At 33.4% G+C, this 17508-nt stretch overlaps 3 protein-coding genes across 3 annotated transcripts in view; 2 read left to right on the forward strand and 1 right to left on the reverse strand.

Moving 5' to 3' along the window:
- Positions 1–16018, reverse strand: part of LOC134843758 (ubiquitin carboxyl-terminal hydrolase 5-like) — a 62799-nt gene extending 46781 nt beyond the window's left edge. The window contains exon 1 of the mRNA XM_063860021.1: positions 15999–16018. The gene's annotated coding sequence lies outside the window, so the exon portion shown is untranslated. The remainder of the gene's footprint in view (positions 1–15998) is intronic.
- Positions 1–17508, forward strand: part of LOC134843757 (exportin-T-like) — a 551312-nt gene that overhangs the window by 190668 nt on the left and 343136 nt on the right. The gene's annotated exons all lie outside the window — the stretch shown is intronic.
- LOC134844991 (craniofacial development protein 2-like) lies at positions 16396–17406 on the forward strand. The gene has a single exon (XM_063861820.1). It carries the CDS (start codon positions 16396–16398, stop codon positions 17404–17406), a length of 1011 nt encoding a protein of 336 aa, XP_063717890.1.

The raw sequence follows: 17508 nt of genomic DNA on the forward strand, positions 1-17508 counted from the left end.
TCAGACCCTCTGAATGGCTTTTTCAAATAATTTTTCTGATGATAAGGAATGAGCCATGATATCACTCTTCAACCAGAGATGGTTGATCTTGTCCTCAACGCATTTCTCCAAAGCGCTGACAATGAGAAAGCATCACACACAATAAACGGTTCTCTGCCTGAAACACTCAAAACGGAGGATTCAGCAGTCATAAATTTTGCCAGTCAACAAAGCAAGCAATCCAGATGTAAACTTTCAAATGTCTTTGCTTTGCTTAAACACCCCCAAAACATAATGGTTCCTTTTGACCGATCGCTGATTTGTTCCGTACACTAAAAACAACCCACTGGCTATATCGCGCACAAGGTAGGAGCCATGCAAGCTTCAGGAGAACCAACTTGGAAACCATTTGCCAATTTTTTTTAGGTCAACCAAATTGGTTTTCTGCGCTCTCCCAAATCACTAACTTGACAAAATTTTCTGCACCACAGGCAAATTTGTTTAAAAAAAATCAGGAAAAAAGAAGGCGTTTTCAAGCACTTTTTGGACAATTTCGACCAAAAAATCGCATTTTTTCCGCAAGCGCTCTCCCCTCAAAATCAGTATAGATTGGTGCGGAAGGCGCCTTTAGAAAAATTTTGAGGTCAGTCAGCCAAAAATGGATGCCTCAAAAAGTACAAAGGGAGGACCCCGCCCCTCTTTTTTCACTTCAATTATTAAATATTTTTCAACGAAGATCTTGAAACAAAAAATGTAATAGATTTCCCAATGTATTAGGATAGGGAATAAGCTTCTGAACTAACAGGTTTCAGAGGGTAAGTTTCAGATGTTAAGTTTTTTTCAGCGCCCGAATTTCCCATGTATACTGTATAGATTTGCCTATGTATAAGAAAATCATTGAAGGGAATTAAGCACTCATTAGGAAATAGGTTTACCAATGTATTAGGATAGGGAATAAAGTATCCAGTCAGCGCAACCTATGCTTTGAGAAAGGGAATAGATTCCCTTTGTATTAAGATAGGGAATAGGTTTCCTATTTATTAAGATGGTAAGGTTTGAAATGGTAAGTTTCAGAAAAAACTTTGGCGCCCGATCTTTCCATGTTTTGAGATAGAGTTTAGATTTCCCATGTATCAGGATAGTGTATAGATATCCCTATGTATAAGGTTTAGAAATGCATTGTATTAAAATAGGGAATAGGTTTCCCAATGTATTAGGATAGGGAATGGTAAGGTTTCAGTGTGATGGTAAGAGAATGGTAAGAAAAACGGTGTTTTTCTGGATTTTGTGTGGAAATGTCTAGTTTTTTTACAAAAAATATTGGCACGCGTTTTGTAGTTCTTGGAGTTTTACGTGTAGATTGTGTAATGATGGTTTTATGTTTTTTGGTTCATGGTAAGTCAATGGTAAGATGGGCAAGAATTTGGATTTTTATCAAAAAAATTGAAATTTTTCCAAACAATTTCAAAACACAATATGATTGGATTTAATTTGACTTAATATATATCTTATAAGATTTTATTTTTTTTAAACAGTACTCAATGTAGCTAAAACTATGCTGAAACCTATTGAAACTTCGAAAGAAAACAATTCAAGTTTTTTGGGGAAAAATACAAAAACTTCAAAGTTTTTGGAACAAATTGCAAATTTTTGAAAAAGAATTGCAGATATCTCAAGGTTTTGGCAAGTTTTTGTTTGCTTCTGATCTATTTTTTAAAAAAAGATATGTTTAGTGTTTGAAATTAAGCTCAAATTGAATCTCAATTGGCATCATGTTGAGACAATGATACAAAACTTTGAATAGAAATTTTTACTTTGAATAAAATTTACCCTAATTGTGGCTGAAAAGTGGATTATATAATGCTGTGAACATATTAAGATGATAATAGCTGAGTCAAAATTGAGACTTCCCATTTCTCGGGAAAATAAGGTAATTAATCGTAATTTTCGCGATACTAAAAATTAATCAAATCTATCCAAATTTTTCCGTTTTTAACATTTCATTTGTGTAATTAACTTAATTTTTGTTCAATTCAAGGAGAATTCACCTAAGAATCTCAATTCGTTTGAACAACAAGAGCAGTACTCGTTGAAAATTCTAAATTAAACTCCATGATCCTGCTCCTCCTCAGTTTTTTCTCAAAGAATAACCCAAACTTCTACAAAAGTTACAACTTCTGAGACGTTTTTAACATTGTTTATAATAATAAGTTTCAGATCAACGATAAAAGTTGAACATTTTACTGCTAAAGTTGACTAAAAGTTGTATATATTTTTTCTTAACAGCATATTAGATTGTATGATAATCAACAACGAACGTCTACTTCAAAACCGATGATTATCCCTCTGTTGCTTCTACAAAATAATTTTCATGATTTTTCCATAGAAATTTTTGATGTCTTATGCTTATTCTTGCTTTCTGTTTGGCATGTTTTTGCTCTTGAAGTCACTTTGCATGAAAACTTAGTCAGAACTGAGGAATTTAGGAGAAAATAGTATCAATTCAACGAACAATTTGTTGGCAGAGATAAAACTAGAACTGATAACGTCTAATTGTTACCAAGTAATTTGTACATGTTCTCCTTAAAGTTTTCTTGTTTAGTTGCTGAAGCAAACTATTTCAGCAAAAACGCAACTTCTGGAATCATTAATTATCTTTTTTATTGCAAAGTAGTTTCTAAATTGCATTTTCTTCTTGATTTTTGTCGAAAGTTTTCTTAAAAATGTCGAAGTGAGAAAGAATCGGTGCTATTCGAAGCATTAAGAAGCACATGTATTAATTGAGGATTTAAGGGTGAAATTTTAGGTTGATTTCGTAGAACAAATTAGGAGCAGCTGTATTGTTTATAATCTGCAAAATCTTCGGAAGGACTAATATGCAATGGAACTTATTTATATTATCTAAAAGATCTGTTCTCAAAAACATCGATTAAGGAAAGGAAATAAAGGTGCATACTGTAACAATTTTGCGAAATTTATTAATCAAAACTCTGTAATTCAACCCAAATTTCTAATTGAAAAAAAAATTGAATCTAAACAGAACTAAATTTTTACTGTGTGTCAAATTGAAATTTTTCTTGTAAAATGAATAGAATTAGGAGATCATACATCTGGCTCTGCTAAAGTATTAGTTTGTTTAGAATTGTTCAGCAGGCTCCATATTATTTTCTCTAAAAATCTTTCTACATCAAATTTTTTTTATGCAAAAGAATGTAATGCAGATCTTGAAAACAAATTTTTGATTTATGCTTCATGTATCATCTTCCAAAAGAGGTTGGAGTTGGGTTTACTTCACAACAAATTTTCTTTCAAAAAATCTTAAACTTCATATAAATTAACCTAGTATATCAAATGATAAAAAGTTTTCCAAACATTACACTTTTATGTTGGATTTTTTCTCAAGATGTAATTTATGAGCCAAATTTTTTAAAAAAATCTCTCAACTCCTAATGAATTAAATTGAGTTTTTATCTCAATTTGATGTTTTCTAAGTTTCTGATTCACCTACTATCTTCCAATTTGCTTTAGTTTGAATAAAATTTTATTTCAAAATTGAGTTTTAGAGGGAAAAATGTATCATTTCAACGAACGTTCATTAATCGGAAGCAGAATTAATACCATAAATCCTTTCCAAAAAAAAACTTCAAATTATTTTCTCGACCTGATAACTGTATGTTGCTGTTTCAACCCTGAATTTCTACCTTGAAGTAGAACTTTGGTTGAGAATGATGTTTATTATTATCTTGAAATTTTCAAATATTGGCAAAACATACATTTTTTCATCTTCATCAGTTATCAGTTTCTTTTCTGAATCGTAGAAAAAAAGCAAAAGAAAACCCTAAGTCATAGTAAATCAATCCCCAATATTTGCTACGGACTACGCTATGATTACTTTTACAAGCACTAAGCAAGGAAAACTCTAAATTGGTTACTAGGCAAAACCTTTCAATTAATCGATGTTTTATAAATATCCAGTGTTTTACAACAAATAATTAAGCACTCATTAGCGTATGTGATTCACTTTTACTACAAACTTATCGCAACAAAATCTCCGCAAGCTTGCAACCAATGGAGTTTTTACTGTGTATTAAAGATTTTTGGATCGGCTTCCATTGAAAGTTTCACGACAATTTGAACTCGATTGTTGCTGGTTTTATCATCAATCAGAACCTTTAAAAAAATGACAAAACAAAAATCATGATATAAAAGTTTTTCAAGTTTAGTGTAAAGAATTTTGAGATTCAGTAAAATTATTTTTCAAAGGAATATATTAAAATTATATTGATTTTACCTTATTTCGGAGTGTGTTTGGAGAGTGTTGAGCACATAATTTAACATTATGTTGACAATGCTTCTTCTTGAGCATATGATTAAAAGTTACAATTGGAACACTTTAAAAGGTAACAGTGCTTTCGATGTCTTGATGCATCTTTACGTGTGTATTCTGGCAAAGTTATTCGGACAAATCTATATTTTTTATTGTATACAAATTCAAAACAGTAATCGAAATGATGTTCCTTATCTTCAATATTTGTATCATAGACTCTTCCACTGCTTTGTTTTTTACTGATCGACCACTCAATTTGACTTAGTTCCTCTAAATGAAACATTGTTGATAAATCTGGCAGTACTCTTCTTTTCTGAAATCTCCTCTCCACGCTTTTAACAGAATTATTGAACTTTCTGTGGTTCTATACAAGTGAAAACTAAAACAATCTCCATCAAAGTCATCTGTCCACCACTCTTCTTGTTTTTTGTAGTATTTCAACCTCAAAATCTGATAAATGTTCTTTTCAGACATCGAAAACGCTTTTGATAGAAACATATTTCTTGCTGAAGTTAACAAGAAACTTGAAAAAACTCGAATTGTTGTACCATTTTTACTTATTTTGTAATCAATATAAAATGGTTTTTACTTTATTTTGAGACTGATTATTTTTAAATAAACTCATATAGCCAATCAAAACCTCAAATCAGGGCAATTGAAAACAAACAATGAAATTCAGAAATTAGAAAAATAATGATAATGTTACAACTAATTATACATTTTGTTTGTAATTTTGTTTAAAAAATACAAATTTTTTTTAAACTTTTGATAAAAGCAGTAACCAAAAAAACTTTTCTGTAATTTTTTAAGCAAATACTGGAAAATCTATAGATAATTGGATATTGTTTTGACTAACTTTTTATGTTTTGTCTGACTTTTCCTCAGATGTCCCAGCTCTAAATGTGCACTTCAGTGACAAAAGATGGCTTTGAACCATTAATATTTCAATTAACAAACATACAAAACATCACAAAGCATTACTGAGGCTTGCAATTATCCACAAACATAAAGTATCCCAAAATTTGGGAAAGTTCCTTGAATTCGTTCAAAGTATAGTTGACATAGGCAACTTGTTTCATTGCTTCATTCTCTTTTGCAGTGAAGAATCGAATCTGAATGTAGGGTGGCTTGTTCACACTGTACTTCTTGATTGTGACACACACCCTCCTCATGTTGTATGTTGCTATTTCATATACTCTACTACAGATCTCCAGCTCCTGATCCACAAATGATTCTTTACCAGATTTGGCTACATATATTGGTACGAGTCTAAGGTTTTCAGCATCGTGAACAACAGTTTTCCGGATTGCCGATAATGCTTCGCCTTCTTTTTCACTAAGATAGACTTGTTGGAACTTTTCAAATTGTCCCAAATGGTTAATTTTTATTAGATGAAAGCAGGGCTCAAAATAAAGTTTCCCATTATAGGACTTTTGGAACCAAACAAATCTCCCAATTCTTGTTTGATTTTTGAGCTTCTATTCAAGTATTGTTACGTCAAGCGGATAAAAGTTCAATCAGCTCAATCGAGCAGTTCAACATTACTTACGATGGAAAGGAGCCAAAAAGATGTCTAGTATTGCAAAAAAAAACGACTAATTCGGAAAAAATTCAGGAGACATTATTTATGTTCCAACCAGAAACTTGCTTCCACACAAACTCTTGGTTCAAGATTATTTTTTGGATTTCTTCAAGATTATCGATTGGTTTTTTGATTGCCATGGTTCTGTGCATAGTGATTATGTAAGCTATGTGTTAAAATGTGCTCTTAAAAGTTTATTCTGATAAATCTGACACACACACTTTATTCAGATGAAAAGAAAAACCAATTTACAATTAAATGAGGATATTGAAAAATGTTTAAAAGGATTTAAATTGAGTTAATTTTCGAGTTCCTTGTCCATTTCTTCTTCATGTGCCACACCATGTTTTCTTTTAAACAGAACTAAGTTATCCTATTGAACCATCAATTTTTCTTTCTTGTACCTTGTATCACGAATTGTTTCAATTTTTCGCCAATCAGGTCGGGAAACTTTTAAGGGACTGAAACACTTCTTCGGATTTCTCTAAGAGATGTCAAACTCAATCATTTTTTCAAAACTAATCAGTTGTAGTAAATGTTCACTTGTAAGCAAATGAAAACTATTTCCGTGCCCCACATCCACAACTCAATCAAAGTTTTTTTCATTTGAATCATATAAAAACCAATAATTATTTCTCGAAGTTGACTTAGACATTGCAAATTCTTTTCTAAATGCTCTATTTTTTTTTACTCTGGAGTTCTCTCCATTCTGAAAGATCCATGATAATTTGCTCACTAGCCTGGGAGATTTCATTAAAAACGGATTCTTGACAGTTTCGGTTCCAATTTCAAACTGGATGCTGTAACTTCTATTATGATTGGTTTCAAAGTTTGAGATAGAATTCCGTTTCTTTCAAAAGTTTTACTCATGTTCATAAAATGAACTGAACTGTAGAAGATTTTCAAATGAAATGAAATTTATTTTTTTCAACTGTAGATTTTGTTCATTTTCTCATAAAATGATCTGAACTCATTCAACATTTTTGCAACACTTGGTTGCCTTTCATTGTTTATGAAGGATTTTGTAGAATAAGAATTTTTTGTTGACTAAGGTTTTTTAGGAGGGAAGAATTTCATTGAAAACTAATCCTATTACTGACAACCTTGGTTGCGTATCTTTATTTAGATTTAAAAAACTAGCAAAATAACTAAAATCTACAATTTTTTTTTCATCAACTTCATCACCTTAGAGTTTGTTCTGGAATTTAACTTTTGTGGTTATTTCTAGAATTTAGAAGAATGAGAAAAATCTTGATTTTAATGTGTAATGACTTCTTATAAAATTTTAGAAGATTCCAGAATTTAATGAATGATTACGTCAATTTGTCTGGTAGAAATATTCCACAACTTTTACTGTTCTCTAAAAGCTAAAGTGTAATGACATCATTTTCTCAGGTGGAATTACTTTCTTATTACCTAAAAGATTCAAAAGAGGCTTTCTTAGCTCTGTAGAGGAATCATGTCAGACCCTCTGAATGGCTTTTTCAAATAATTTTTCTGATGATTATTGAATATTTGTTACAAGAATCTTGTCAAAATTAGTTTTTTCCTAGCTTGAACAGTTCTTAACAAATAAATGTAATTAACTTTTTTTACGTGTAGCAAAAATTCTCTCAAGAGTTTTTGCAAAATGCAAAAAATCTAAAAAAATTTTTTTTTTTAAAATGCACGTTTTTTCTTGGTTTTTTCAAAAATTATGTAAAAATCTAATTTTATTTCTTAAATGAAAAAACAAAAACGCAAAATTTTCATGTATAGAGCATGTTGACTTATTGCTTAGAAAACTTCTATATTGATGACTTTCATCGCTATTCCCTTTGTTAGTACATTGGTTTGCTATTGCTTCTGATCAACAGACAAGCAAAAATTAGTTTTCTGAAGGATTAATTTTTGAATAAAAAATTTAATAAAGATTATTAATAAATTGTGCAAGAAAAAATGTATTGTTTTTTTTCGGCAAGATGCTAAAATTGTTTTGATTTTTTCTACAAATCGCGAAAATTGTTTCGTTTTTTTTTTCGACAAATTGCAAAATTTGTTTCAGTTTTTACAACAGAATACGAAACAAGTTTCAATTTTTTCAGTATAATGAGAAAAATTTTTCAATTTTTTCAAACTTATGCGAAAAGTGTTTCACTTTTTTCGTACAAATGCGAAAATTGTTTCATTTTTTTGACAAAATGCGAAAAGTGTTTCAATTTTCTTGACGAGATACAGAAAGTGTTTCACTTGTCTCCTACAAAATGCGAAAAGTGTTTCAATGCTTTTGACAATATGCGAAAAGTGATTCACTTTTTTTGACAAAATCGAAACGTGTTTCAGTTTTTTCTACAAAGTGCGAAAAGTCCTTCTTTTTTTGTCAAGATGCAAAAACTATCAGGTATTTTTCACTTGTGTACAATTTTTTTATTATTTTTTTTTCTGTAATATGTGTGCAAAGATTAATCAAGTTTCCCAACATGTGTGCGAGTTCGGAGCACTAAATTAAGTTCTAATTGTTTTCAGTAATTTACCCTGAACCTCTCATTTATTCTCATAATTAAATTGAAATTGAAGAAAATAAATAATTACAAAGAACAAAGTTAATACCAAACAACAATTTTTTTTCACAGAAAATATTCAACCAAAGAGCTGTCGAGAGCTCTCGAGGTTCTCTATAGAATGCAGAGCTGGACGAGGTTGTTCCTTTTATGACATTTTTGGATAAAAATTGTGTACAACCGGAAACAAAGCTCCATTTTGGGCATTGTCGCTTCCAATCACAAAAATGTTCATTTTTGTTCTAGTTGTCACATCCAATCAGAAGACCCTTTTAAGGACTTAAATGTTCCAAATAAGTAAAAATATACTCAAAAGCAGTTGCAAAAACAAATGACCAAAAGTTGTTTGCAGTAAAAATAAGAAATTTTGCTGATTTAAGTAACAAAAGAATAGCAAACAAGTAGCATTTCTAAAACTTTTTTCATGAAGTTAATTGAATTTTTTGTATTTACTCAATTAGAAATTGTTGATTTTTGAATAGATATGAGAGGATAACTCAAATTTGTTGAATTTTTCAAAGCAAATCTGTGGAAACCTGATTCCCAACCGAATCGAACAGGAATTTGAACTTTGAAAATCCTTAAAGAAATGAAGAAATATAGAACTTTGCTGGGGAGTTTTTACAAATTTGGTTATTGGGTAGGGGATAATAAGAGATTTTGATATATTATCATACAATTTTTTCCTTAAATTCAATATCTCGAGAATAAACAAAAATTCTTTCCTTGTGAGGTGTAATTCAGCCGTAAGTTTGAAGCTTTAATACGCAAAAGGTTGACGAAAATTATACTTTTTGATTGACTAGGTTTCCCTAAACAGACCTTTACTTAGTCGGAGAACTTTTTTTCGGACAACATAAACGTCCAAAAAATTGTGAAAAAAGTAAAAGTCAATATCTATTTCATCAATGAGAAAATTAGGTGGAATTTTTTTTCTTGTAGAATGATTCGAGGAAGTTCAAATGTTTTTTGATAGATATTTTTCAAATAATTATTGAAGTTTTTAAAGAATGATAAAAAGATCACTTTTAAAAAATGCTGGATTCTGGTTGGATGATTTCCAACAAACAGTGTTACCAAAAACATATTCAGTTCTGATTGTTTGATATCAAAATTGTTGAAAAATCTATGAGAAGTAGAACTCATTTTTGATTGGTTGACTTTAAATTTATTGAAAATTCCATGACCATTGAAGCTCGATTCTGATTGGTTGATAGCAAAACTTTTGAAAACTCTATTTTTAGATTGGATGATTTTTATTTCAGCTAGGCTAAAAAGCATTTCTATTCTGATTTTCTTGCAAGTTAAAAACAATTGGTTGGGAAATTTGCTGTTTTTATTCACTTTTATTCATTTTTTGAGGCAATTCAACTTTTTTTTTCTAAAAATTTGGAACATTCTTAATCTCCCGTTTTTTCTTTCTCTTTTTATTGAGATGCCGTCAGTGAATAGAAACGAAAGAGTTGCATGTCTTAAATGTGGTAGAGAATACGCACGTAAAAATGCGTCAAGACATCGGAAGCACTGTTACGTTTTAATGTGCTCCAATTGTAACTTTTATACATATAGCAGCGAGGAACTTACTAATCATATCAAGAAGAAGCATTGTCAACATAATGTTAAATTATGTGCTCAACACTCTCTAAACACACTCCGAAATAAGGTAAAATTAATACATTTTTAATAAATACATAGGAGAAAAACCTTTGAAAAACTATTTTTTCTGAATCTCAAAAGTCTATACACTAACCTTGAAAAACTTCCAGTAAAAATTGCACAGTTTTTTATCATTATTCTTGTTCTGTCATTTCTTTTTTTATTCAAAGGTTCTGATTGATGATAAAACCAGCAACAATCGAGTTCCAATTGTCGTGAAACTTTCAATGGAAACCGATTCGAAAATCTTTAATCTACTAAAAACTCCATTGGTTGCAAGCTTGTGGAGATTTTGTTGCGATAAAATTGTAGTAAAAGTGAATCACATAGGCTAATGAGTGCTTAAGTATTTGTTGAAATACTATGAAAAATCTATTATTTATAAAATATCGACTAATTGAGAGGTTTTGCGTAGTAACCGAATTAAAGTTTTCCTTGCATTAGGCTTGTAAAAGTTATCATAAAGTAGTGGGTAGCAGATACTGGGGATTGATTTACTAAGAATTATGGTTTTCTTCGCTTTTTTTCTGCAAATCGGAAAAGAAATTGATAACATGCAAAGTGAGTTCAAGAGCGGAAACATGCAAAAAGCAGAAAGCAAGAATAAGCTTAAGATATCGAAAATTTCTACGAAAAAAACCATGAAAATTTTGTTGTGTTGTAGAAGCAACAGAGAGATAATAATCGGTTTTGAAGAAAATTTTGTTGAGTATCATACAATCTAATTTACTGTTAAGAGAAATATACCCCTTTTTTAGTCAATTTTAGCAGGAAAATATTCAATTTTTTTCAATGATCTGAAACTTAATATCATCAACAATGTTGAAAACGTCTCAGAAGTTGCAACTTTTGTACAAGTTTGGGTTATTTTTTGAGAAAAAACTGAGGAGGAGCTAGATCATGGAGTTTGATCTAGAAGTTTCAATGAATATTGCTCTTTTTGTTCAACTGAATTGAGATTCTTAGGTAAATTCTCCTTGAATTGAACAAAAATTCAGTTAGTTACACAAATGAAAGGTTAAAAACGGAAAATTTTGGATAGATTTGGTTAATTTTTACTTTCTCGAAAATTACGATTAATTATCTTATTTTCCCGAGAAATTGGAAGTATTAATATTGATTTAACTAATATGAATTTTATATGTTCACAGCATTATGTAATCCACTTTTCAGCTAAAATTAGCGTAAATTTTATTGTATTTCAATATGTTGAGAGAAAATTGTGAAAAAATCCATATTTCTATTCAAAGTTTTGTATCAGTGTCTCAACATGATGCCAATTGAAAAACAATTTGAGCTCAACTTTAAACTCTAAACATATCCATATTTCTTGAAATTAGATCAGAAGCAACAAAAAAGTTGCCAAAACCTTGAGATATTTGCAATTTTTTCCAAAACTTTGACATTTTTTTACTTTCAGTAGGTTGCAGCATAGTTTCAGCTAGATTGATTACTGTTTCAAAAATTCAATTTTTATACTTGTTTGAAAAAAATTCAATTTTTTGATAAAAAATCCAAATACTTGCCCATCTTACCATTGACTTACCATGAACCAAAAAACATAATACCTTCATTACACAATCTACACGTAAAACGCAAGCACTACATAACGCGTGCAGAGATTTTTGCGAAAAAACTAGACATTTCCACACAAAATCCAGAAAAACGCCGTTTTTCTTACCGTTCTCTTACCATCACACTGAAACCTATTCCCTATTTTAATACAATGCATTTGTAAACCTTATACATAGAGATATCTATACACTATCCTAATACATGGGAAATCTAAACTCTATCTTAAAACATGGAAAGATCGGGCGCCAAAATTTTTTCTGAAAACTACCATCTCAAACCTTACCATCTTAATTAATAGGAAACCTATTCCCTATCTTAATACATAGAAAATCTATTCCCTATCTTAATACATAGGTTGGTGACCTGATACTCTATTCCCTATCTTAATACCTTGGGAAACCTTTTTCCTAATGATTTTTTATTTCCCTTCATTGACTTTGTCATACATAGGGAAATCTATACGGTATAGATGGGAAATTCGGGCGCCGAAAAAACTTAACATCTGAATCTTACCCTCTGAAACCTGGTAATTAGGAAACTTATTCCCTATCTTAATACATTGGGAAATCTATAGCCTATGTTAATACATAATGTGAGGACCGGATACTCTATAGCCTATGTTAATACATGGGGGTCCTCACCCCCCCCCCCCCCCCCCGGACAATTTGCCCCGACATATACTACTTCCCAGAATTTTTTTTATCTCGAGTTCTGACTCGCCGAAAAGTAAGACAACGAACACCTTCAATAATTGTGCACTAATAAAAACAGAATGCTTCAGAAACTTTACCTCAATTAATGACTTTAGTTGTCTACAGCATGAGTAAGAGCTTTCACTTTTTAGTGATTCGTGGTACTTTTAGGCGTATTTCAGTGGTATTCGTGAAGTTTTTGCCCGCGGGTTGAAGATTTTGACATCAAAGAAGGTTCGGCTAAACCTTGCTCCCTAAAATCCGTTTGCTTTTACATCTAGTCGAGCGTCTGCATCAGTTGTGGTTGAATTTTTAACAAAGCTCTCGCCTTGCAACGACTGAAGTTTCGGCTCGATTTCAACCTTATAGCAAACCTCGCTCATGAGGTTGGCAAAGGTATCTCTGATTTCGTCATGCTTCATGTGGGTGTATTCACTCTTTGCACAGTGAATGGCGAGGGAAAGATCAAAAAATTGACCACATGCACATGTGAGTGGAATGTTGGTTGGTTCCCACCCATATTTGAGAAAAATTCCATCCCAGAATTCGGATTTACTTAGGTTGAAATTATATCTGCTAATTGGCAGTGCGTTTAACCAGTTTGAGGCTCCTTGTTCGGAGGCTAGCCCAAGTGCATATTTTTTCACTGTCGCTCAAGTTGTTCAAAAGGTTAGAGCTCTTTTGGTTTGTTCTTTCAATGTTAAGTGTTTAATTTTTGTATAGAATTTTTTTGCTCAGATACTGCTGTTAATGGGTCGTATGTGTCTAAGACTGACGAACTTTTAATTGAACATTCTAAAAATTCTCATGGTCAGTAAGAAGCTTGATATTTAGACCACCCATTTTCAGTGGCAAATTAGTGATGTCTCTAAGTTCATGGCTAAAATGATCTTTACCAAATAAATTTGGAATGATATTTTCCTGCAGTAACATCTCACAGGCCTGTATGTTTTTTGTGGTATTGGGGGTAGTTCTAGCTTAAAATGATAATTGTTTTTGTACACTTTGTTGTAACAGGAGTACACGTTTTGTGGTGTTGTTTTCGCGATCTTGCAATGTTTTTTCAGTGTTTTGTTATGTTCTTTTTATTGAGTTTCTAAGAAAATATTACATTCAGCTCGGATCTTATGACAGAACCAAGTGCTCTGGTTCTTTTCTTTTTTTCAATTTCGGTATTTTTGAGTACCTTAAGCATTTCATTGTATCTTTCATCTTTTACAATGAGCTGGCAATTCGATGCCTTTACATGATATCCAAAAATACTTTCCGTATTTGATAATATTGTCAAGAACTGTTCGCAGACTTTTCAGTTTTCCGACTGCGCTCCCATCGTCTGCATACCATTTCTGAATTAAGCTGTTAGCGTTGACTAATTTTGTTAAAGGTAATGTGGCTAGCCCGTACATCGCCATTGCTAATGGGTCTTCTTGTGGGATTCTTTCTCTAGATAGGATAACTTTTTTTACGAAGAGTTTGGATGGATCAGAGTATGAGTTCTGTATAGAGGGTATTATAGAAGCGAATATTTGAAACGTTTTTCAAAGCCAGGTTCCGGTTTAGTGAGTTAAATGCATTTTCCGCTTCGGTATTATTGCATCGGAATCTGTTTTCAGGTATTGCTTCATAAGCGTATGAATTGCATATTCGGTGCCTTATTTTGGTCAAGGCATAGTGATTCGATCCGAGTGCCACAATTTCGCTTTTAAATACTTTGTGATCGTTCAACTTATTGTTCTGCAGATGAATTCGCCAATGCCAATTCGCCAATGCCAATTCGCTTAACTCCTGGGTTTTCATGGAATTAGGTGACAGGCATTGTATAGTTCGAGCAGCTCAAGACTTACTATTTCTGTCGATATTTTCTGCACACCATTATATAAGGAGGAACGGTATCTTTGATTTTTCAACTGGCTGTTGACCATTGGGTTAGTTTGCGTGCAAGTGGAAAGGGTTTGTATCTTCGGAGCATGATGTTATATGGTTGTTGCTTATTATCTCCGCGGGAGGGTGTTTCTCAATGATGATTTGCTCAACAGTTTGACCTGTGACGGTTTCCTCGAGTGAGAGAAATTCTTGGAGGTATCAATTAATTTAGCAATAGCACTCGATTTTTTTCCGGTGCTCAATGATTTATTAAAATGCCGTGCTTCAGTTTCTACTTTCTTTTTCTTACTCTTCACCATGCCCATTTGCAGCGCTTTCCTTTCGTTAAAATGTTTGTCCAGTTCGCCCTAATGCCATTGTTTAAGACTTCTTGCTATATTTTAAGAAATCGAAACATCACTCTCCGACTTAGTTTTGCATAGCATGAGATGAGGGAAAATCATTGCTGTGTATGTGTTTTTTTTGTGTTTCAACTAACGAATTGAGGGTTCTATTTAGTGTTTCTTCAAACTTAAACCCAAGTTTGTTTTTTGCGAGGATTATGAAGACTGGTTTCCAGTGCTCTACTTGGCTGTGGATTGTTCTTATTTTATCTTTTAGCTCAAGTCTGGGATTTGACCAAGGGTTGGGTGTGGCTGTTACGTGTTTATTGCTGTTTACAACTGGAGGGTTTTGATTGTTGGTCAAAGCATGTTGTTGAGGTTGAGTTGGAGGGACTTGGGCGTCAGTTGTAGTGTTGTCTGTAGTCAGGGAGGTGCAGCGAATGCAACTAAAGCTAAAATTGTCTTCGTGGTCGCTGGTTCGGTTAAAGCCGCTCCATATGACATGCATGTAGGCTGCGCATGTTGTTCACCTGCCGCGTAGGTGGTTTTTAGCTATGATCAGAAATTATATAAGGAGGAACGGTAACTTCAGATTATCAAGAGAATTTAGAAATATTATAAGCAAGAAAAAAAATTGTAAACCGTTAATTAGCGAAGAACGTGAAGTGGATGCCGTCTCGGCTGAATATTTGAGAGGTTAGATTTAAAATAAGATTGGGCGAAACAATAATTGAGTGTGTTGATGAACAAATTTATTATTTAGGTTAAACAGCATATGGTTATGAATATAACATTTGCCATTAACATCATTATTATTGGAGCTTTGGAACGTTTTTGGATGATTAGGGTTTTGCGCTGAAATTTCTTTGTAATTAGATTGATTAAATTTTTCCACTTTATCTCAACTTCTTGTGGATGCAGCTTATTATCAATAAACCCAATAAAGATGATTACCCTATTAAAGCGCTTTGGTCCGTATTGTAAAACTGTTTCGTACAGATATTGGTATGTGGCGCCGCGGTAAGAGTGAATTGTACATTTTACTAGAGCAAGTTTGATATATTTTGTCATTGATGTGCCAATTACAAGCTTCTGTGAAAACTCAGGAGTGCGCCTCGCCTGGAATTGGGGCATCCGCTTGAAATTCAGGGAGCGAGAGCAGCAGAGAAGCTCCTACGTGGAAAGATGGGGGATGGTTGGGCAATGAATTTAATTTAAGTCTGAGAGTTAAAAAAAAATTAAACGAAAAAGTGATAGGTAGAACGGTACAACCTTTGGTGTTGTTCAAGGGTAGTTCCAACTGCTCACTCCTTCTTGTGTCTAGATACGCCAGGCAAGCTTCACTCACCTACGACTGGGCCGCCGAGGTTTGGTAAGATAATCAGAAGAAGGAAGCCGAGCGCGCATATGATGTGAAAACACACAAGCGGTTAATTTGAACAATCTATTTAATAAGTTTACCACAACAATACATCGTTGTGTGAGTGACGATACACGCGAATAGAAATATTCAAAAAGTCTCCAGTAATGAGATATCGGCACTTTCAACGTACGCGATTTGAGCAACGAGGTGAAACAGAATCATCTAGTGGACGACGCGATAAAGTACAAAATCGATATTTGCTGCGTTCAGGAAACAAGGATCCAATAGGAACGAGACAATAATTTCAGATTTATAACCCTGGAAACGTCCAAAAAACACTGCGGAAACGGATTCCTTGTGTCGCCGAAGATCGCCAACAGCGTCCACAGCTATTGGAAAGTGTCCGGCTGGATATCTGTTCTCCAAGCTCGATTAGAAGATGAATACGAAATCGAGAAAACCGGAGAACTGACGATGAAACTGCGAAAACGTGAACGATACAGGTGCGAACACGTCACCGATACGAAACTGAAACTAACAACTCAGAAACCGAAACATCTCCTAACCGTGACCAATATTTATGTCCCCCCCCCCCCAACAGGCATATTACAGCACAGCCTAGATGAGTTGGAAGAAATTTACCATACACTGAACAAATTGGTTGGTGAGAACAAGAAACACAACCTCCTGTACCTTGCTGGAGACTTCCACGCCAAAGTTGGACGCCCGACGAGATACACATGCATCGGACGGTACTCCAGGGGACGGACAAGCAACAGCAGCACAGCTCTTCTAGAATTCTGCGAGACGAACCAACTCTTCATAGCGAAAACCGGCTTTCAACATCGCGCCAGTCACATCACGACGTGGGAATCGAGAAGGTTCGTTAATGGAAAACTAATAACATTGTTCGATCAGATTGACTGCATAGCCTGCTTCATATATATGAAACGAAATCTGACGAATGCAGGAAGCTACAGTGGAAAAAAATCAGACTCTGGTCACAGTCTGGTAATAGCAAGGTTCAATATACGAAAGTACAAGTTGTACAGGCCAAAAACCGAGCGAATTCAGCCACCACTTAACATCAATCGCTTGGTGTCCGAGAAGAACACGAGAGAACAATACCAAACCGAACTGGAGGCACGAACAAGAAAATCAGAACGCAACACGACCTGGGAAGCTTTGCGCAAAGACATTCTCCAAGCCGCAACATCAACCTTGGAAGAGAACATAACGAGAAAAGATCATAACCCAGAGATCCATTCCTTGTCGCAGAAGCAAAAAGACCCTCGACTGAAAATCAAGGAGGCTACAGACGAGGACACGATTAGAAGGCTCAGAAGCGAAAGAAGTCAGATCCTCACCGAAATTCAGGCCAAAGTGAAGAAAACAAAACAGGACAGCCTCGACTTGGTTTTGACTGAAATCGAAAGCACACCAGACAATGCGAAGATGTTTAAATCTGTGAAATTCTTCCTATGAGGGAAGCGGCAAAACCCGATGATGAAGGATGGCAACAATCACCCGATAACATCACCGGAGGAGAGATAAGAGTGCATCAAAAATCATTTCCAACAACAATTC

This window comes from Symsagittifera roscoffensis, chromosome 4 (assembly GCF_963678635.1).
Source record: "Symsagittifera roscoffensis chromosome 4, txSymRosc1.1, whole genome shotgun sequence".
Classification (NCBI taxonomy): Eukaryota; Metazoa; Xenacoelomorpha; order Acoela; family Convolutidae; genus Symsagittifera; species Symsagittifera roscoffensis.

What these genes read in the sequence shown, in the direction of transcription:
- LOC134844991 (XM_063861820.1), top strand. Translation starts at nt 16,396, where the DNA reads ATGAAACTGCGAAAACGTGAACGATACAGGTGCGAACACGTCACCGAT.